Consider the following 22274-nt stretch of genomic DNA (forward strand, 5'->3'; position numbering starts at 1 on the left):
TTGATGATTGAGTATAATAAAAAAAAAATATATATATATATATATATATATATATATATATATATATATTGTAACGTTAAGAATCGATCAACCACTCAGTACTCCTGTACTGAGAGCGCACTCGTTAAAAGCAAACAATAAGAACGTAAGTCGAGCGCCACTAGGGCCACGGTACTAAGCCAGGAGCATCCTCTGTTTCTCAACGACATGTCAGTGAGAGATAGGATTAGACAAAAAATATAGAACGCTTCTCTGAAAATCCTTTCCTACAATACCAACATTTATTTTGGACGATTGTCATTGACTCACATAGAAAAACTATTGTACCTGTCATCGATAATTTAATAAATCCTCATTTTATTTTATCATTTAATCCTGTGTCGCCCAACTTCTTAAACGCGCCAGCCCCGAGCACTGAGCTACGTCCCATTTCGTACACCCATAAGAGGCGTACGAAATTGCACTACCGATAAACGTCAAAATACATACAAAACGAAAGAGACACGACAGCAGCCGTTTGGCAAAGAGCATACATATCCAAGTATAAACGTAATAACTGACAATTACAAATGATGCTCCGTCGTAAATTTCTCGTTATCTCTCTTTATTAATTACTGGATAGATATCTGTATCAGCTCATTAACAATATTTCCAATTGCCTGGTTTCCAACATTTACAACCGCAACGAATCTTCTCCTAGCAACTCGCCCATTTAAATATAGTAATTTCAATATTCTCTTTCCCAAGATCTCTCCTAACAACTCGACCCAACTGTACCCGAGGACCACTTACATCGCTGAGATGGTCCCTGGAACTGTCGGCGTCCTGGCAATCCCTAGGTATTCCAGGTCCGTGCAATTGTTCAGACGCTCGTCCACTGTCGTCACTCGTACCCGCATCTAGGCCCTAAAAATAAAAGTCAAGTAATATAATTTTACCGGAATAAATTCTCTGTGAATTTTTTTTGAGAGCTGATAATTAGTAGCCGCATTAAAATTACCTGATTGAGCGTAGAAGGCGTTAGAATGGAATTATGTGTATAATGGTTGTGCTTTATGTGATTCTTAATGTGGTGCTCGCTATGCCGATTATTCTGTCCAGTATCGACCTTCGGCTTTTCATCCACTATCGACAGTAAGGTATGTAGCTTCTTCACATTGTTCTTCGCAGCAAGCTTTATTGCACTCTGAAAGCATCGAGAGAAGAAAAATTGATTAGTTGATTATACAGATACAAGTAGTCAAATCGCAGATTTCCGTTCTTTGACTTGACGATTAATAAAATTAATCGATAGTCAGGAGCACCGTATCGGGTGACCCCGATGAAAGAGAGGAATAAAGTGAAATCACGAGAATTTTCTAAACTCATTGATTTCCCTCGTTCAACAGGATTTTGTCCGATCAATCGTGAAGAAAAATACAAAAGAGCCGGCGCAGCACAAAATTTCGACAGCGTTTCCATTATTCTGCGGTAGAGCAAGACAAATGAAGAAAGATAAAGTTATGGGTAGGATCGTAGGAGCGAGAGAGAGAAAACGAGGTATTCGCAAAGTATTGGTGCCGTGCACGAATGCAGCAGGCCAGCAGTAGAAGGGATAGAGTACGAAGCGCGGACAGAGCGAGAAGGAAGAGATGAGGCGTGCAAGGAAGAAGGACAAAGAGAGAGAGAGAGAGAGAGAGAGAGAGAGAGAGAGAGAGAGAGAGAGAGAGAGAGAGAGAAGACATTGACCGAAGAGCCGCGCGGCGCGACAAGGCCTCCTATGCTCCGCGTTCTGGAAGCCAGCTGGAAGGAGCTAAAGAAGCCTTCGCAATGCCAAAGAGAGCTCCGATAGAGTCTCTGGATGTGCAAGAGAAAGAGAGGATCCGATGCAGCCTGTCGTTCGCTCTCAGTCCCTTCGTTGACCTGAGCTTCTCTGGTTGGTCGCGAGTCGATCGGTAGTTCAGGACGACACCAATTGCATTAGAAACAGGCCCTAAGCATTGCTACTCTCATTCAAGAGAAAGGACCTCGAAAACGCACGTGTATCAACCCAACAAGGCATAAATGGCGGTGACAAATGAAGAAGCGTCAATGTCTCTGGGAAAACGAAAAAAAAGGACTATTTTCTTTTTTTGGGCTTCGTATACAGAAAAGGAGGTCCTCCAGCCACGACCTTGATTCCCGCGGTTGCTCTTGGTTTGCCTTAAACCAGAATCGAGATAATGACCCACGGGACCTGAGCAGCACCCTAGGATTATTTCCTTCGGCGAATGGGAGGAGATGGCGGATGGCCCCACGCGAAACTTACCACTCACGTACAAGCAGCGCAACAGCAGACTCTTTCTGTCCCTTTGCACGAGCATGGAGGAAGATCGCGTAGCTGGAGGCACGAAATCCCGAGGAGACCCTCGGAGACCCTCGGAGAGAGTAGAAAACGTTTTCTTCCTTCGTTCCTCTTCATCTTATATGTCTCTACCTCGCTCTCGCTCTCTATCCTATCTTATATACCCGAGCGTAGGACGCTGCCACGTATACAAGTTTCTGCACGATCGGACTCTAATCGTGCGTTCTCGTTCTCTCTTCTGAGCCTCCAGGTGCTACTTGAATTAACCGACACGGTATCTACGAACGTACGTATTTCAGACAGGCAGCTCACTAATTGCACAGTGAGATATTACGAAATATCGAAAATTCGAATCGATAGTATCGATCGTATAGATCGATTGGACAGTCTCGTTAAGCGATAAGTTATCGAGTGGAGGAGACGAGACAATTGACCATCTTTGCAAAAGATGATGGCTGATAGTGAATCGGAAAGAAAAATAGAACCCGGACTGGCTCCCTTGTCAAATCGCGGGTATATGACAAATTTGTATAGCAGTATATAAACGTGTCGAGGATGTCTTATCTAATCTGAACACGGACGATCGCTCAAAGAGAAGACTTATCCCAAAGTAAACAAAGATTCGCGCGCAGTGTGTTGCCGAGGGGTTTTGTTTGGTCTATAAATTAGTAATATCGTGGAAAGTGACATGTGGCTGTTAAGTTAAATAGATCGAATCTATAGTTGAACAGGTCAGGTTAATGATGCTTCGGAATCTACGAGGAATTTTAGTTGACACATTTTTACTGTAGGGTCGCCGATTACGATGTCCAGGAGACACGAGGAAAGGGTCACGAAATGTAAGAAGAAAATGAGAAACTGGGTCATTCTCTGGTGCAGGTGACGAGGTAGTCATTTTATCCGAGAATCTACCGCCTGGTTGCATCCATTTTTTAAAAATAATGTTAGGACTTACCTTAAAATAAATTTTGTCTTTAATAATATACAAAGTCCGTAGCTTCAATAAAAATTTTTTACGCAAGTACAAATTCGTATGTAGGCACGCTAACGGTTTTGCCGTAGCAGCTGGATGTGAAACATAACCTATTTGCGGTATGTACTTTTTAACAAGGACAATCGAATAAGCCTCGTGAACGTATCCAAATTATTGGACGTCGTGGAAACATACAGTCCGAAACGGCAACGGGCGAAAAGTAAAAATACAGGGGGACCCAGGTTGGCACAAAAGAACCTCTATCGGGGCCCGAGGAGGGACGGTAGAATCGGAAAAAGAATGCGAGAGAGAAAGATGGAAGGAAGGAAGGAAGAAAGGGCGCGTGCGTTAGTCTGGGTTATTTATTTCGGCGACTCCTTAAGGTTAGCGGCTGTTGCGAACAGCAGGCAGCAGCGCCAGAATGCCGAACAATGAACTTTCCGTAGAGGAGTAAACAATGCACCTCTCGATGGATCGCAAAGATTCCTTCCTTGCCTCCTTACGTTCACGTGATCTAAATGCTACGGACGTAGAACGCTTTAGCGATTGTTAACTCCCTCGAACGTATATAATATACACGCACGCATATCTCTTCTCCAGGCGACGATGCACTCGATACTGGGATTAACACTCCAGAGCTGACAAAGGCGACACTCGACTCTTTTGGTGAGAATGGACGCGAGAGTTGATACCCGTGAAATAGATAGAAAAAGCTTGGTTTAACAGTTCGCGTGTAGCATCCAGGGCAGTACTGTTTGTTACCGCGAGGGTGCATGCTCTCTACTCTCCTGGAGTACGATAACGGATAAGAAGGAGATGCGAAGAGATCAGGTCGGGTCTGTGGAAGTGGTGGTAGAAGTAGGAGATAGTGCGAGTACCGGGTCCAGGAGGAGATGGAGGAGAAAGGAGAGAAGTAGCAGCGTGTGAGAGAGAGAACTTCGAAAGGAAGGAAGGAAGGGACAGTAACCCCGAGGCCACGCGTGTTGTGACAGGAGGTGGAAAAGAGAGAGAGAGTGAGAAGATGGGCGACAAGAAGAGTGGGAGTAAGAGGTGGTAGAGGAGGAGATGAGTAGAGCAAAGAGTACAGAGAAGAGGAGAGGAGAGGGGAGGGGAGGGGGGTCGAGGGGGAGAAGCAAGAAAAGAAGAACTTACCTCGAGCTCTTCGTAGGAACGAAAGGCGAGGATAGCGAAACCGTCGATAATGTCTTCCTCAAAGGGAGGTTCCTTTTGCGTGGCAGAGGCTAGGGAGGACTTCTTTCGCGGCCTAGGTGGTCGTGGGGGTCTAGGAGGTCTTGGAGGTCTCGGATGACTATCCCTCGGGTGACTACCCCGAGGAAGTCCGAGTGCCAATCCTCCGGGATCCTCGTCCTCGCCGCTATGGCTGTCCTCCTCGTCGGGTCGTTGTCTCTGCTGCTGTTGCTGGTGCTGTTGCTGTTGCTGTTTCGCCGTCGCCAAACTCTCTCTCTGGGCTAGCATACGCTGGGCTCGTTCCCTTCGGCGATTTCGCTGATTTCTCTGTTTAGCTTCGATCTCCATTTCGTCGAGGGACTCCAGTGTCGGCTACACAGCACCTACACCTTCTCCTCAACAGAAGACACGAGCACGCAACACCACACTGTTCCACATAATCCAAAAAGGTCGCCTGACTGTTCCAGGGTATATCCTCGACGTATTCCTATCCACTATGCACTCGCGCACATCGATCGCACGCGCTAGAGTCTGCCGTGCGTGGAAGAGACACGGCACACCGTTCGGATAACTCCTTCGACTCGTCGAACCAACTCAACGTCGCTTCTTGCACGGCTGGAAGGCTGGCTCACTGGCTTGGCCCCTGCACTTATTCTCTTTTTTACTTGCTCCAAGGATATATCTCCTTGTGCTATCACTTATTTGCTTTTCACTTTATTTCCTATCCCTGTTACTCTTTAGTAGCTAGCTCACTGACTCCGTTTTATCGTTTCCGTGGATTCTCGTACGCACGTCGACAGGCAGGCAGGCAGGCAGGTAGGCAGGTAGCAGACGGACAAGACTAACAGGCAGACAGACGAATAGACAGGCAGGCAGGCAGGCAGGCAGGCAGCAGACAGCAGGCAGGCAGACACGCACGCACGCATTCACGCACGCACGCACTTCTTGGCCGGTTCACCGATCGAGCTGCTTCATCGTCGCCCAGCTCGCGGCGGTGCTCGTCGCCCGAAACCGGGCACTATCGCCATTGTCCCAGCGCCGTAGAGCCAGATGCACTCGAAGAGGGCACGTAGACCGATTGTTTGGAATGGCGGATCGAATGGACACGCACGGTTGGCGCATCGTGTGGTAAAAATGGCCGCGACCTGCCCGCACACCGCCCGTTCCAAGGAGATATATCACAGGCCGACCTGAGCCCCGAGCTCCAAGCCCAGCATCGCCACCCCCTTGAGCTGATTATCTTTTTACAGGACACGCACCACTCTTGTCTCTCTCTCACTCATTCACTCTCTACCCCTCTCTCACACTCTCTCGTTGAACACTCTCGCTCCTCGACTATGCACGCCCTAATTGCCGCACGCACCGTCGTGATTTTCCAAGCTCGCACCGCGCATTCTGTCACTGCGAGCACTCGCCACCACCAAGAACATGGCGTACGCTCGGACTGCCTGACGAGACCACCAGTGACAAGGGGCATACGCGGGGCCACGGGTATAACGCACTCCTTCTCACTCTGACACACTGTTCGACAACTCGGAAACAGTCCTGCACTCTTGCCACAGATGGCTACACACTCTATACGTTCACGTTCCTCTTCGTTCTTGCCAGTTCTTGCCTCTCGATATCTCTCGGCATTACCTCTTGTGCTCGCTAGTGCTTCCCAGTGCCTGCCCCGACAATTCTTCCACCCTGGATAATTCCCTAGATTACATTGACAAGTTGGGCCACCCATCGGAAACATAAATCCCTAGATATCACGGAGGACGTTGTCCTTCTTGCGACAGATGGCGCTGTGATACTTTCTTTTAGTTATTTCCCGAATGCATTAGATACTATGATTCTTCTCTTTATAAATGGATTGAAATTCGTTATCATCATCGATTATTCTAGTACGTGCCAAAGTATCTATTGATTTCTTTTTCTTGTTTATCTGCTGAATACGTTTCAGTTCTTTTTTGAATAAGATGTTTACCCACATTTCGATAGCACATACGCATTTTTTTTCGTGCTACTACGTGAATTGTTCCGATACGTGAATATGCAAATCGTTCCTTGAAATCAAATCGTAAATTCGATGTTATTGCTAAATTCCTTGCTGAAAAAGGGCCAGTCCTCGATAAACTCCTAAGCAACTTTTACAAACACCTCTCCACATTCTGTGGAGACTGGTCGACGTTGGATTTTAACGAGTTGCGCAGCCGTCTTTGGAGATCCGCACGTTTCTGGATCCATATAGGTACGCCTGTCCGAACGTCTCGATCGCGTGGGCCGCCACCGACTACCTACATGCATATCTGCCGTCACCTCAGTATCAAAAGGCACAATCTCCATTTCATTTTCTCACCAAAAAGAAAACGTTAAGGCTAAAAATGTCCGTGGTAAACAACTGAAATTACCACGAAATTGCAGCTGACAGACATAACATAGAAATACCAAGGTATCAACCATTTTCAGTATCCATTACTTTTCATCATTTTCACTTTACCTTGAATGCAGTATCGTCCACCAACAATAATTCCAATTCCAACTCCAACGTGCATGCCTACCAACTGGCAACGGAAGAGTAATTGTAACCTCTTCTGACCCGCTGACCGATTTTCCTAACTGAAACCAGTCACAACAGCCAACTGGATATCCCTGAATCGTTGTCCCTGATCGGACATGCGACCTTCTCAAAGGAAGGCAACCACCTACAAAGTTGCCGGTGCACGTATAGTACGTATTACACTCCCAGGTGAGTATACGTAGTAATACAGACAGGCACCGTCATCTCTATGCCTTCACCAACAGAAACAAACACAGAAGAAAAATCGGCCGAGCCTCGAACGCATTCGCCGGTCTGCTCGACGATCTCTCCTACTACCTCGCACAGCACAGCCAGGAACTCTGTTAGAATTCTGCACTCCGGACAGTCTCGAACTCAGTCGAACTGTCGACAGTCAACAGTCGCGCGTGTCCGACAGGCATACCTCTGTCGTAGAAAATAATACGACAGGACCGTGTGATTTTATTGTGTTTGATACAATCGATAGTAATTAAGAGTGAGCAATAGTTTTCGTGAAACTTCATCGATCCATTATACATAAATCGATCGATTATTAATTCCGTTAACAGTTATATTTGAACAGTCACACTTTTCATGAAATTAATATCATTGATTGCAGAGGACTTTGTTAAATCAATTGGAAATATTTATAGGTAAATTACATCCAACAGATTTATTTTCTCATACAGATCATAGAGCAAAATGGAGTTTAAACGAGTTTGACACGAGTAAAAAGAAATCGTAGGAAATCCTTCGGAAATGACATTTTCGTCGATTGGCGCGCGTATCAATGTACGTTAAATCCACGTCTCGTGTTTACTCGAGCGAGTGAATTTTCCTCGAGGAAATTACAAAGAGTCCTATTGTCGTGTCGCGTTATGTAAGGAGCCGCGACAGCGATGAGAATCTTCCCAGTGCATAATATTACAAAAGTACCGTTTTCGCGCTACGCCAATCAACGATTCGTTAAGGCGATTCTCAAAGACAATACTTTCCATTAGTCACTACACGTACCATACGTCGTCACAGAGCATATCCTTTTTCGTTCTCGTATTTTTCGCCGTGAAAACGCATCTGCGACCCAACCTCGCCTTCCGTCACCTCATTACGTTAAATGAGCGCGCTTCTATATTTTTCATTCAAAATGGCGACGGCCTTGATGATTTCACGTGGTGTATAGCTGCTGCACCTACTTCTCCACTATTCTACCCACAATATATTCTACTATCTTACCTCCCAGTCTCATCTCCAATTGTCCCGAACCCTTGTCTTACGTTTCATTTCTTATTCCACGTTTCAGCCGTGGCTCCATATACGGAATAAATCCTAACCTCGTGTACGTGAATTCTTTAACGAACGAGGAAGACGATACCCCTACCAGTGTCGATAATAGTACAACAGTAAACAATCGAATAGTAAATCCATAGAGCAATAGACAAAACGTAAAAGAGAAGTGTCTATGAAATATTTATCAGAGTATACAATACATACTCCTCAGTGTACTTAACTGTAATGGTGAAATGTCACTGGGTTTGGAAATGCCTCTGCTTATGGACACGCATATATGACGCATCCCTGACGTCATTCCAGGTATAAGAGGTATAGAAGACTCGCCAATGCTGAAGCAGGATGGATGTGGTGGTAGAGAGTGAAGAGATCAGAATAAATAACAAGGAAGGATGATCAAGGGATTTAACCATTATGGTGGGGAAGGCACGCGCGCCTTATTCAAACCGCAAGGACGTGTTTTCAAATGACTAGTCATAGACACATATCCTGTCGTGTGTTATATATATATATATATATTAGTAGACTATCTGAAGCTATCGTATTATCGTATTACATCCCATATCAAGTGCGACCACAGGCTCGCGTGGATATGGCGGCCTTCGACTTCCACGCAGAGTCCATACGCAATCGTCTTTATGAATTATACACGACTTGGCTGCCCAAACGGGTGTCTGCTACTTCGATATGTCGCCGATCCTCCTCCGCGTACTGGCCAAGCCTCTTTTATAGGCTTTCACGGAACCTTTAAAACTCTGACATTCATAGCAGCCTAATTTATTTATATGGACACGCGACCGTTTGGCATTAATCAATTTTTATAATGACCATGTCGGGTAACTCGTTAAGTCAGATACGTGAGATACTGATTTTAATTGAGTTCTATGTTTCTTCCATTACAGAACACTTGTTTAGTATGAAAGAATGATGGAGGTGATATCAAGTCGTCGTTACGAAGCTCGTCCACCTGCCAATGTTCATTCTGGAATTCTTGTGAGTTTTTAATGTTACTTTTTTTTTTTAGTAAAGCTTAGTTGTGAGGTTATGCTATTGTCTCGGGAGGGTCGTGAATCGAGGTTATGTCTGATTAGTTTTTTTTTTATTACCTTTGAAAGGAAGTGAACTGATATTACCTCAGACTCTTTGACGTTACGACATTCGTTTAGCATGACGTCACTCTCTGGCAAGATCTTTGCGACAAGTTACTTGTTACCGGTCAATATTTGATTTTTGATTAATTTTAATCCGTCGGATTGGTATTAGATGTGATTATGGGTCATAATATTATTGTTTAATTATTCAGGTCGATCCTGAGAACTCTGTGGCTACCGTAAAAGAAGGTATGGTACAATTTTAAAACGATTACGTATAACTATCGAGGCGTTGTCGAGACGTCTCGCGGAAGTCTTGCAAAACGACGAATCTGGGTTAAAAGGATGCTCGTTTCCGGCTTTCAGAGGAATGGGAGACTCGAAAGAAGAAAGAGATCACGACGACGAGACAGATAGAAACCAGGGTGAAGAGGCAGGTCGTTCTCGAGGATGGCGAAGTTGTCGTAGATTCCGGTCCTCTGGTAACAACCAATACCACAGAGGACGTGGAGCAGCAAGAACACACCACTCAGGAAGTGAGTTTCCCAGTAGATCATACCACTGACCGGATGTCTGCTTGTTCTCCGACAAAAGACAATGTATCGATTTTAATATATTTCTCAGCGTCGCACAACCGGCGATGATCCAAAGGAAGTGGAATGGCCGACCGGAAGTGGCGATGGGGTCGTGCAAAAGGAGTCGAACGAGACTGTGGTCCGTAGTCGGGAAGAAGTCGAGGAACGTCTGGAGACTGAAGATCGGCAACAACTCGGTGACATATCTGACGAGGTACAGCATCGTTAATTAGGTCCATGAAGTCTTGAAAATAAATTTAACTCACTCAAACGTCGTACACGACGTGGTGAAATCCTACGAGAAGCAGTTAGTTTCTTTGCAAGGTGTTAAACGGTCTCGGCAGTGCCTGTGGTACGGGATACGGACTGGGGATTGGTCCATGGAAGAAAGTGGGTTCAAGTGGGAGGGAAACAGGGTCCAGAGGAAACTCAGAGAGGATAAATATATATACATATATACATATATACACCAAGCAGATCCATTGCGAAACAGGGAACAGGTACGCAAGTACACGGAGAAGCGGAATCGTACAGATACACGAGGAATAGAGATCGGTAGATGCCCGCAGCTATGTATGTTGTGTCTGTATATATATATATACAACTGCGATTCTATAGGAATGGTATAGTGAAGGGAAGGGAGTCTGTAATCGGTAGGTGCGTTCAAAAGAGAGAGCACGAGAAGAGCAAGAGAGACGAGAGAAAACTGATCTCAAGTTGCTCTCCCTTCACCCAATGGCGAAGAAGGAGCAAACCAAGATGCCACCAGCCAGTCACAGCTGGGTCACGCGATTCATCTGACTCCGTTTCATAGAAGGTTCCTCGTGGTATCCACCATCAACTTCCTGTTCCTAAGAGCCTTTTTATACTTGACAAAAGAATTTTTGTGTACCTGGGACAATATGTGATCGGTCAGGATAAGAGAGCTGATGAAGAAGACTGTTACTGGGATTCTGATAATCGACAACCGACGATTCCCTTTTATCTATAGGTTCGTTGTACTCTCCTGTCTCATCTTACTTATCTTCTATCTTTCATCTAGTTGTCATAGATACTTTTGGTATTTTAAATCATTCTGGTATTATCGTTTATCTCTTATATCACTTCTGATCGGCGGATACGTTTAAGAGTAAGGAGTCGAGGTCGGTTTGTATGTACTATCTTTATATATATGTATATAAGAAAAAAGAACTAAAGGATGATTGGAGGAAAGGTGGACGAGCCGGTTCTGCTCTTTCTGCTTCGTAGGAGGAGAATTCATACTCGTATCTTCGTGGCAGCTCTGCAATGTGAACAAACTGTTATTTGTATCAGGATGGGAGAGAATGAAATTTGTATTTTTCACTGTCCTCCAGGTGTACCTGAGGGCGATAAAGAGCAACAGAGGTGATCTGAGGGTGGCACTGGCAGAGTCGTCGAAGCAGCTGGTACCCCAGTCGGGACCGAGAGTTCTCCAGCACACGACCAAGACGAACAAGGTCGTGGACACGGAGAAGAAGCTGGAGAGGAAAGAATTAAAAGCTGACGGACTTATAATCACTGAGACTAAGAAGACGGTGGAGCACGAGGAGGTTAGACTGACTTCCGGTTTAGTGTGATCAAGTGTAACAAAAGTGTCATTAGTCATTGATTTGTGGAATGTTCTGTGATCCGCTAGATCAAGGACGACGAGTTACCCGAGGACGGCACTGGTGCTGATCAGGACAGCGAATCCGAGACCAGGAAGGAGAGCTCTCAGAGGTTTATTAAGAAGAGGGACGAGGACGTGGTCGATTACGTATCTGGCGGTGAAAAGATCGGCCGAGAGATGAGATACGTTTCTGAAACTACGGAAGGTGAACGTATCGGAGATTGGCCACCACCTCCGACGACGATGCGCACCGCCCGTTTGCACAAGCACTCTGGATTCCCTGGAGATGGTTTGCCAACTGCGAGGAAGGACGCTCTTACGAAAAAGCCTTTGGACCTTGAAGAAGAGGATGAAGCCAGGAAGGTCGAGACCTCTAAATGGCTTGAAAGTCACTTTGGTAGCGAATCTCGATCGTCACATGGATCATTGGAGCCTGATGAACCCGTGGTGCAACCTGGTACCAATACCAGTTTTATAAACGTCACCATGAAGTCCATGCCGGTTCAGGGTTCATCCAGGGATCGTGATTACCAAAACTCTAGTCGACCTCATCATAGAACTTCCGGTAGAGACTCGAATTCACCTTCTGGGTATTATCATGGCATCAGCGAATGGTCAGAGAGATACCAGGGTGCAGGTAAATTTCACATTTTATGTTCTTCAACGAATAAGCAGGTCAAAATTGTATATTGATAATTACAAAATATGATTTTTCATAGAAAAACAAAACAATCATGGAAGGACTGCTTCGCCTCTTCAATATCCGGTCGAGTCGCCTTCTAAGAATAATTCATATGCTCATGAGAATGTGAGAAGTCAAATGGAGTCCTCGTACAGTCGTAGCTACGAGTCAAATCGACGGCAGCAGGAACATCAAGAACCGGTACAGCGCACAGGCACACCATCCCCACCGCTTCGACGAAGGAACAGGGAGCAGGTAAGGGACAAATTAAAAGACTTCATTAAAAGAGTTTATCATTAATACTTAATTATATTAGCTTACTGCGCGTATCGAGGAGAAGACTAATTACGAGTCGACAGCAGGACGCATGGCTAGTCCGGTTCACGTCGTTCAGAGAACCTGGGAGAGTCGAAGCCGTGATGTCCAGGGTCAGGTACCCGAAAGTCAAAGATATAGTCTTCAGAAGACGCCGCCCCTGTCGAGATCTACTTCGCCAACGGTAGTTGCATCTACGCCAATTAGACGGGACAAAAAGAACTTGGAGAGTTCAGTCACACCTAGAGAATCTAAAGGTGAGTGCTAGTAAAATAAAACTATAATAAATTGAGAGCGAAATTACATTAACGTCAATATACCATGTCAATACCAATGTCAATAATCAGTCTATTTAAAACTGTTTGGAATTCGCAAACCTATTTAAAATCATAAATCTCGTTACATCTGCTAGCGGCGGGCCAATCCAAATACAAGATCGGCGAGTCCTTCCGTAAACTTGTGGGTAAATTACGTTCGGCGAGTAGCGAGAGAAAAAATAAACGTGGCGGCAGCAACTCGATGTCTCAGCTTACGCAGACCGAGGACAGTTCAACTTACCTGCAGTACAACGTCATCGACAGGAACATACCCCTAGTGAGCGAGTATGCAACACAATCAAATGACAAACCACCCGAGCGACCACCACGTTCCCCAAAGACACAGAACAAGAGTGGCAAGGTTACGAGGACCATAGAAAATCAGGAGCAACAATGGCAAAGGGAATCAGGACCTCCAGTTCATAGGTATTACCTGGGTGAGGATCCCTTCGGCGGTAGTATTTACGGTCGTGAAAAAGGATACAAAGACGCACGACCACCTGGAAGACACCGGAACGTACCGAGAGCCGCTATTGAAACTGAACACAGGTAAAGTTAATTTACAATCAGGTTAGGTTAGATTACTTCTCATTTTATTATATTCATGATCACCGATTCAAGATGCAATATATTTTCTTCAGTGCCATGGAATCAAGCTCTCTCGGGAGGTTCAGCAAATCTACCAGCAGATTGGCTAACGAGTACGAGGGTGAAGAACATTTTCGTAGTGCGCAGACGTTACCGAGGAAACTCCATTATTCCAGTCAGCCACGGCAGAACCAATCGGCGTCGCGGCGCCATGCCAATTTGAATTCGAGTCTTGTCGGTAAACAGGGAAACACACATTCTCCGTTACAGGCGACATTGCGCTCCAATCAGAATCGACAATACGGCAGCATGATTAATATTTCTATTAAAAATACAGTGACTGCACCCAAGATCAGTAAACAGACAAATAATCAGGCTCCTGCAAAGCCTGAAAGAACGTACAAGTCCTCTTTAGCTCGCAGTAAGAGTTTTAACGTGGAAGCCAATACAAATGACGACCTGTCACCGTCCACGACCTACAAGTCGAACTTGCATTTAAATCGTTTGGGTGAGACGCCACCTTTGAAGAGTCCTGGCATTCTTGCTAGTATCAGTCGCAGTAATAGGGATCTATTTAAAGCAGATAAATACGAGTACTAAAATAGCAATGGCATTTAGTGAACTCGTAAAAGTTGATCCTTTTCACAGAAAATACATTCCAGGGTGGAACATCTACTTCCCTTCAAACCCTTTTGTATTACTAACGTTTAGGCCTTTCTAGCTTTAAGTTATTAATATTAACACGAGAGTAATTTACACTTTCTAACTGCTGTCATTTTACCAGACTTATTGTCCAATAAAATTTCTCTTTTTTTTATTTTATATATATATAGATATAGATAGATTATAAGAAATAAGTTGTTCGGTTAATAATATGAATACTCGTACTTACTTCCTACCTCTCACTAATTAATGCTTGCTTTAACGATGCCTGTGAAATAATATAACAGAGCGGAGTGATTCACTTGAGAAGGGCATTCCGGTACAGTTTATTATATTATGACTTCAGCATTAAATGATATTTATTCTACAAGGCATTTATTTCGTCTTCTTCTTTCTCGTCTCGCCTCGTGAGACAATTCGAAGCTTCTTCACAGTAAGGATCAAGATAATCGCGTTAACGATGTAATTGCTCACACACACGATGCAGATGTCATTCAGTAAATATAAAATACAAGCCAGGTAAACACTACTGATATTCGCAAGTATTCCTAAAGCTAACAATGCGAGTGTGCTCGAGTAATAATTCAAAGTACCTGAAAAGAGAGGGAAAAGTTATCAACCTAGAATTCATATTTTTGTTATGCATTTAATAACGAATGAACCTACTGAGTATTAAGACCGTGAAATAAAAGATAAGACCGTAGATACTATTGGGAGCGTACAGTATAGAATCCTTTGGAATAAGTCCAAATCCTTTTCCGTATCTGAAAAGAAACGTATGAATAAGTCATTCGGTTTCTCCGGAACCGCCATTTTTTTGTTCGACTGTTACCACCACGGTCTTACATACAGGTCTTGCAACTCGCCCAATTTTCAGCGGTGGGGGTAGACGTGGTTTTGAAGCACGACACATTTTAAATTTTAGTCACAAGCGTCGCTGTGATCGAGCGACCCCCTTATCTGTCTCACTCTACAGTCAGCTGTGGGAGAGAGAAATAGGAACGGATCGCTTGATCGCAACGCCTCTTGTGGTCATGAAACGAAATGAAAAATGCTTCTAAAAGAAGACTACCCCCTTCAAGGGAGTTTCAAGACCTGTATGTACGATCGTGGTTACCACAGCGCCATGCACGGCGTATTTCTGAAGCTGATGAAAAAAATGTTCTCCAGATGCTTACTTGGACATAAATGCCTTAGTGCAGCTCACATGTTCGCTAATGTCGCACATTGCCTCGTACAAATTGTCTTTCTCCTTGGCGGTTTCTACTACGTATGCGTAATACGCGAGTCCTAGTCCAGTTAGACAGGCTGATATCAATCCGGCATTTAATCTCCCGTAAGACGCATGGTTCGCCATTTTGACACACTTTTTTCCGGTTAGATACTTGTCAAGGAATAGAAGCAGGGTAAAACTTATCCGCCTCGAACGTTGTTTCTTTGCCGACTGACCTTTGCTATAGTGATTGTCTACGAATATGTAAAACGTAAGAGGGGATAATTATGGTAGGATACTATATTTTGATAAGAATTTTTTATGTTGGGTTTGAAAGCTTTGATTGGTTTCGAATGTATACAGACTTTCGTTTGTGGTCACGCGAGAGCAAGATGCGATAACTTTATGCAGGCTTTTGGAATATTTCGGCAATTCTGCGCAACCGCGATCGATTTTCTACATTGACAATGAAAGGAGTTTCGCATGAATATTCAATGCTGTAGGTTATCTTTATGCATTGTGTGCATTTGATTGGAAACTGAATCGCCGTCACCATTTATAATACGTAATATGTGTCTAATGTGTGTAAAGGTAGATTTTTTTTCGATAGAATTTATTTCGCACCTTGTAACTGTACAATACTTAATTTGTTTTTAAATTTAAAGGATTTAAGATCAAGAACGGTACAGCTATCAAAGTAAATGAAGGACGAAAAAAAACTTGACGCGATTACGGATTTCTTTCATGTAATAACCGCTTCATGTTTCAAATGGCCACTTCTTATTTTACATTTGTTCCTGGTTTTTGCTTTTCACTTTGTTTAATCTACTTGTGAAAATCTCAAATGCAAAGGAACACTCGTATCTTATTCAGTATAAAATATTACAAAATAAATTCAGAACTATTAATCGAAAAAGATTGAAAAGACTGTCTGGTCTTAAGAGAAATATGTTTCGCGTTTAAATTCACGTGTCTTTATGATTTAAGGATTTTTTTCTATAGTATTGTAGTAATCTTTTCAATACCAAATCCAGGATGACAAAAACAAAAGAAAGATGATCTTGTCCTTACAGACCAGTCTTACATGGATAAAGGTAGAGCCAATAAGTATTGGTATATCTTAGACATAGGATTTACTCTTGAGGTGCCATTGCTCTAGCTTGAGCTTTTACTCGCTTCTCGTACTCCAGACGATTTTGACTGAAATAAATAAATTTCAGTTATAATACACTGCTTTGACCTTGAGCCTTTTTTTTTCATTTTTTTTTTTAAGTACCAATATATAGTATAAGCTTCAGCCTGTGCTGGATCCTTGACATTGGGCTCGTTAAGTAAGTCCTGGATACCAAGAAGGATCTGTTTGATAGTGATAGCTGGCCTCCAATCCTTTTCTTCGTCCAAGAGTGATAGACATACTGTTCCGGATGGATATACGTTAGGATGGAAAAGGGGTGGTTCAAACTTGCACTTTGGGGGACTCGAGGGATAATCATCTTTGAAGATCATACGTAGCTTGTATAATCCACCTTCCCAGAAAGTCTGCCAAACAATAACGATACATTTGTCTTCTCAGTTAAAGCTTTTCATGTTTCTTACTTACAGATTTCTTTCCTGGTATGGCACATTCCCAGCTCATCAGATTAAGTGTACCATCTGGATTTTTAGTTGGTCGAGCCACGAATCCCTGAAAGTGGATTACTAGTCACACAAGGACCTTACGAAAAATTGTCCATGGATTGACACATTATGATGCTGATAACCTTCTATATAATATATTAGATTATTACAGTTATCAAACAAAATTTCTTATGGTTTCAATACAGGGAGAAAGGTCTAACTGTTTAAGTAATCTAAATGTCCAAATTTTTCTTTATAGAAATAATACTTACAAAAGGGTGATCCTTCCTCCATGCTTTTCTCTCCTCCGCGAGTCTGGCAATTGCAATCCCTGACATTTCTACCGAAGAAACACGGAGTTCCGAATTCAGCTAAATACCCGTGAAGATAACTATTCCGAGAAAGAAGTGTTTGAATATAAGCAATTTTGATAACGACGCTACCGATTTCAAATGTTTAGGTATTTCTTTTTTCATATAAGTTTGTGCAAAGAAAAACACTCTCCACGACAAAAGCGTACGATACCAAGTTAAACAGTCAAACAGAAATGAGAAACAGCGTTCTGAAAACTATACGAAACACAAAATCTGGGATTGCGTTGTACATGAAAACCCGGCATTAGGCAATGCATAAATGAGTATATTTTATTAGTACCTGCAAGTCACCACAAGGAGGCGCCGCAAGTTTATCACGTGACAAAGAAAAAAGGCGCCATTAGCATTCATAAATTAAACCATAATTTAATATTCGCCATACCATAAATTAAAGTACAGACCAGATATTTTAAAATTATTGAAATGTAAGGAAGCAAAATTGTATCCATAAAAAAATTACAAAAATTTATCTTGTTCACCAAAAATTATCTCTAGTATGAATATATATTTCAACTTGTCGTTTCGCGTATTACTTCGATTCCGCATAATTAAATTGTTTTTTATTTCATTAATCAAAGTATAGAATTGACCACCGAGGAAAGTAATATTGAAAAATATAACATAGCAGGCCAAACAAAAAGTAGAATGCCGCGTCTGCGCGCGAGCTTGCGCATTTTCGCACCATTAATTCGTAACGTACCGCCGCTGTTTACGATATGCATTACGTAGAAGGTACCTGTTAGCATGGTAAATATTTAGTCGACATTCTGTTTCATTCTGAGACGGTCCGCACCACATATCGAATCTGTGATATTCTTCTATTATTATTTAAAAAATATTTTTATAATCGTAAATCATTCGTGATCCAAAAAATCATTCGTATATCATCCCAGCTATATAAATATATATTCTATTGGATATAAAACAGTTTCATTTTTATAAAAAATAAAAAATAACTTTGATACTTTTTAAGCAGCAATGAAAAAATACTACACCATATACATATATCTGTAAGTAAATAGAAAAGTAAAAGAAATCTTCATTTATATGCCCGTTTACTACGGGTGCGTGTCGAAAACAGCAGACAATTTATCCAATTCTTTGTTCTTTACTCTTTGCGCAAATGTCTTATCACGTAAACAGTCTACATAATTTACAATTATTAATCACTTAATTCGAAATGACGTTTCTCAGACATTCATCTATTTCAGTCCACGATTGTTTCGCACGTATGGATCCCCTGATTAAATACCAAGTTAATTGATTAATTTGATTAATCGACAATCGTATATAAATGAATACAAAAATTAATGTTTATTCCCCAGTTTGCCTACTTTAAAATATATTTTAAAAAGTAACTGAAAGATTACTGTACGTTAATTAAATAAATACTAATCTTTTCAAAAGAGACGCACGAGTTTACCGGGTTTCTCAGATAATGTCTTTCAGTCTTTGAATTTATATAATTTCACGTCTCAAAGTCATATGGCAAACTTTTCTTATATTTACTCTATGCGATAATGAGTCTAGGCTTCTTGCGTAAGATAAAACTCTTTGGATTTCCATAAGAGCGACAATCTTACTCAAGCACTCTTTAAGTAATGTAGAAGACGATACTGCTGCAAACGGATGAAGTCACGAGTTCTTTTCCTCACCTGCTCCTCTGACGGTTCTTCTTGCTTCCAAGAGAGGAGCCACTGTTGACACAGAGTTTAGGACTTATCAGATAATTGACAGAAAAGTAATATACTTAAGGCTCTCAATTGAAAACTAAAGAACGATGCTATTTCACTAAGGCTGTACATTCAAAGTAGAATTATTTTCAAACTAAGTTAATGATAAACCTCTTTAAAATTTTTTCAAAACTCAATCCCCTCTTACCATAATTAAACTCACAGTTGTTATATCTGTTTAAAAGATTTCGCACGTCTCTTCAGCAAATATAGTCACTCGTGACGTAAAGCTCAGTGCATACGTAGATATTACCTTTTTCCAAGATATCTATAAGCATGTCCAATTTGACAAAAAAAAATCCAACGGCGTTTTTTCCCGTGACTCTTTCCGAAATTCCTCATAAGCTGATCTCAAGTCTAGAGCAATAGTGTTCCAAGAAAATAAACCTTCGAACAGCCGTGAATAATGAACTCGCTCGAACGGCTTTATTGGACTAGCTGAGAAAGAGAAACATAAATGCTTAAGAAAGTTTGCACAACATCAATAACATGTTAGCGTCTCCTCCTCATATTATTGTGCTTAAGCGCACCACCTGTAGTTGCGCGCCTATTTGATTCTTATGGTAAAATCATTTCAGATGGTGCGTTTCAACAGAACGACGTCTTTAATCTTTTATCTATAGCATAGAGTGTCATATACATATATAAATATATCCATATACCTTGTAAACTTGATATAGATTTTTCAGCGTCGCCCACGGAAAATCTGAGTCTGATTAGATAGGAGTATACATGCTGTATAGTACGCGAATGCTCCTTTAATTTTTATTAGAAATCTGTTTCGTTATGCTTGAAGCCATCGTTAAATCATTTCAGGAAAATTCTCCTTGTCGTGGTAATAATTCAAAGTCTTGAAATCCTCGCAAGCAATAAGCGTCTGTGCGAATTTCATGAAGAACACTCTGACAGTGATCTCGTTGGATGCAAATCAGAGGATGATGAACAGCATTTAATATGCATCGGTGGTCTTCATGGTAAATGGGAATCTGGGTAATGATCTATAGATCCTATATACATAGAGAGAGAGGGACAGCGGTTAGATATATTTACAAGTATTGAAAAAAGTCCTTTATGATATTATTTGTATTTTCTTATCTGTCAGTTCAAAAACCGTGCGAAAACTCGTTCTGTGCAAATGGCCGGAGAGAATTTTGGATCCAGAAGAGGTTCTCTTGAAGTTTCCAGCAGTTAAAAGGTTCAGCGTGCTGGCGAGTAACATAACCAAATTATCAAAAGTATTCCCAGCCGAAGTTCAGAATCTCGAGGTAAAACGTGCGTAACCTTAATACAGTGTATTAATATTGAAGATTTTATTTCAGTCTTTGTTTATACAGAAAATAGCATTGAGTGGCACGAAACTGGAGTATTTACCAAAGGGAGCCTTTTTAAATTTATCTACACTAAAGAGCTTGGACCTCAGAAATAATTCTCTGCGTGAAATCGATCCGAACGAAATTGAAATAGCAACCCTCAAGCATATATACCTTTCTGGCAATCGATGGAAGTGTTCGATAAACAATCAATGGATTTTAAACTCACGGAACGGATCCGTAGCCAGTCGAGTTATCGATAGGGATAAATTGGTCTGTTCGACGCCATTTGACGGCAGACAACTTCTCTCGGTTGTTGAGATAATTGTGGTAATTGAAGGAACGTTTAACCTATTTCTTGAATATTCATCTGAAACTGACAGTAATTACTTGGCACTGTAGACTCTAAAGGAAGAATGTCAAAGGACAAACTGCGACTGCGAATTGGTATACATCGCCGTACGTTCCGGTGCGAAATTCAACAGCCAGAAACGACTGATGGTATTCAATTCCGTAAACTGCAGTAACAGAGGCATAACGGAAATGCCAACTTTCTTACCGGCTAATACAACGACCTTGCACCTTTCAGGAAATAATGTAATTCATTCTAGAGTGGGACAAGTAGTAATTCAACCGTTATTATATATTAGGATTTTTTTTAGATAGCTGATTTGACTCCATTAATAACCAATCCAGTATACAAAGGAGTTATCGATATTTATTTGGATAATAATCTAATCGAATCTATTGCTTGTCTAGAGGGATCCTATTGGCTGGATCATTTTCGAGTATTGAGTCTTCGCGGTAACAGATTGTCAGATGTGAGTATTAATTATTTATGTAATTAATAACATCCAGATGTTTCGGTTAACTCTAAATCCAGTGAATTGATACCTGTGCTACGTTCAAAGTGTATTTTCCAAAGATTGATGTTTTGACTAATTAGTTGGGTTGTTAATTATAAATGATGAGAATTCGATAAAATTATTTTTTAGCTTCCCACTTATGCATTGGAGAACGCTTTACTGCAGAATGCAAATGCAGCTTATATTCGTCTGGGAAATAATCCTTGGAGTTGCGACTGTCTCTTCACGCCAGGATTTCAGGATCTTTTAATCAGATACACGAGCCTCGTTAAGGATGTGAACGATGTCAAATGTTCGAGTGTTGTTCAGGATAAAAATTCAAATAAGCAGGTGAACAGATGGATTCCCAGATACAGATGACAAGTACATTGGTAGAATTAATTTCGGATGATCCTGACTTAATGATATTATATGGTTATGGCTTTTCTTTGTATGTTGATTACATACGTCACGACGGTACACCTGTATTTTTCTTGGGTACCAGAAACTAAATATAGATTAAGGTTAAGCGCCGTCACTGGTAGTTTGTCATTGCTCACGAGTCGTTAAGCTCTGACACGGGAAAATCGATGCAAAACTCTAATATTGGGTCGATATCGATTTTGTCCATGATCTTCCTTTTTTATTTTACTTTTTTTAGATACGTGATCTTACGAGGACAGCCATCTGCATTCCGCCGGACAGTGAATATGGGCTGCAACCGTTGGATATCATGAATATTGTTATGGCCTCTTTGATCTTCTTTATTCTTGGAAAACTTTTATATGATTGTTGGTTCTTCAAGAGGACTGGACAATTACCGTGGATTGTTGCCAAGATACCGTAAAAATTCTAAAAGATCTTAAAAAAGAATATTTAAGTCATCGAACTAAGTGTATATATATATGTATATATATGAATTTGAAAAACGATCAAAGTATAGTCTTCCAAAATATAGTGTATAAAATATTTTAATGTGACGTATCCTCATCGAACGACACTTTT

At 41.8% G+C, this 22274-nt stretch overlaps 5 protein-coding genes and 1 long non-coding RNA gene across 13 annotated transcripts in view; 2 read left to right on the plus strand and 4 right to left on the minus strand.

Annotated features, from left to right (window-relative positions):
* The window catches only part of LOC107272588 (fibrosin-1-like protein), a 12033-nt gene extending 5797 nt beyond the window's left edge, over positions 1-6236 (minus strand). For 3 of the 7 annotated variants that reach the window (XM_015749875.2, XM_015749878.2, XM_015749879.2), the window contains exons 1-3: positions 4449-6234; positions 1001-1186; positions 793-906 (exon numbers count right to left, since the gene is read on the minus strand). In XM_015749875.2, coding sequence (XP_015605361.1) covers positions 793-906; positions 1001-1186; positions 4449-4832 — 684 coding nt within the window. In that variant the 5' untranslated portion in view covers positions 4833-6234. Of the gene's footprint in view, positions 1-792; positions 907-1000; positions 1187-3879; positions 4087-4448 lie in introns of those variants that run through there. The other 4 variants (XM_015749876.2, XM_015749874.2, XM_015749880.2 and 1 more) reach the window with 3 other exon arrangements.
* Positions 6237-7355: 1119 nt separating this feature from the next.
* LOC107272590 lies at positions 7356-14551 on the plus strand. Its single transcript, XM_015749882.2, has 11 exons — positions 7356-7682; positions 9219-9309; positions 9620-9656; positions 9774-9943; positions 10032-10196; positions 11338-11553; positions 11640-12249; positions 12332-12549; positions 12611-12866; positions 13022-13475; positions 13568-14551. The coding sequence occupies exons 2-11, from the start codon at positions 9241-9243 to the stop codon at positions 14112-14114; spliced, it is 2742 nt and encodes a 913-aa protein (XP_015605368.1). The 5' UTR covers positions 7356-7682; positions 9219-9240; the 3' UTR covers positions 14115-14551.
* LOC107272607 (vitamin K epoxide reductase complex subunit 1-like protein 1) lies at positions 14475-15844 on the minus strand. The gene is made up of 3 exons (XM_015749915.2): positions 15356-15844; positions 14844-14941; positions 14475-14770 (listed from the first exon to the last, which is right to left on the minus strand). Exons 1-3 carry the CDS (start codon positions 15532-15534, stop codon positions 14553-14555), a joined length of 495 nt encoding a protein of 164 aa, XP_015605401.1. The 5' UTR covers positions 15535-15844; the 3' UTR covers positions 14475-14552.
* Positions 15845-16119: 275 nt separating this feature from the next.
* Positions 16120-17564, minus strand: LOC107272608 (SUMO-conjugating enzyme UBC9-B). Its single transcript, XM_015749916.2, has 4 exons — positions 17280-17564; positions 16991-17074; positions 16667-16929; positions 16120-16590 (listed from the first exon to the last, which is right to left on the minus strand). The coding sequence occupies exons 1-4, from the start codon at positions 17343-17345 to the stop codon at positions 16524-16526; spliced, it is 480 nt and encodes a 159-aa protein (XP_015605402.1). The 5' UTR covers positions 17346-17564; the 3' UTR covers positions 16120-16523.
* A 572-nt stretch (positions 17565-18136) lies between these two features.
* Positions 18137-22238, plus strand: LOC107272601 (protein singed wings 2). Of its 2 annotated transcripts, none has more exons than XM_015749902.2 (8): positions 18137-18391; positions 19931-20104; positions 20217-20379; positions 20434-20754; positions 20827-21021; positions 21087-21245; positions 21420-21620; positions 21931-22238. In XM_015749902.2, the coding sequence occupies exons 1-8, from the start codon at positions 18360-18362 to the stop codon at positions 22114-22116; spliced, it is 1431 nt and encodes a 476-aa protein (XP_015605388.1). In that variant the 5' UTR covers positions 18137-18359; the 3' UTR covers positions 22117-22238. The 2 variants fall into 2 exon arrangements, with proteins under 2 accessions (XP_015605388.1, XP_015605389.1); XM_015749903.2 differs by having other exon boundaries at positions 20449-20754.
* Positions 18398-19957, minus strand: LOC112495092. The gene is made up of 3 exons (XR_003061298.1): positions 19777-19957; positions 19263-19552; positions 18398-19078 (listed from the first exon to the last, which is right to left on the minus strand). It is a non-coding gene; the product is annotated as an uncharacterized LOC112495092 (long non-coding RNA).
* Positions 22239-22274: the final 36 nt, after the last annotated feature.

This window comes from Cephus cinctus, unplaced genomic scaffold (genome assembly GCF_000341935.2).
Source record: "Cephus cinctus unplaced genomic scaffold, Ccin1 Ccin1_scaffold1205, whole genome shotgun sequence".
NCBI lineage: Eukaryota > Metazoa > Arthropoda > Insecta > Hymenoptera > Cephidae > Cephus > Cephus cinctus.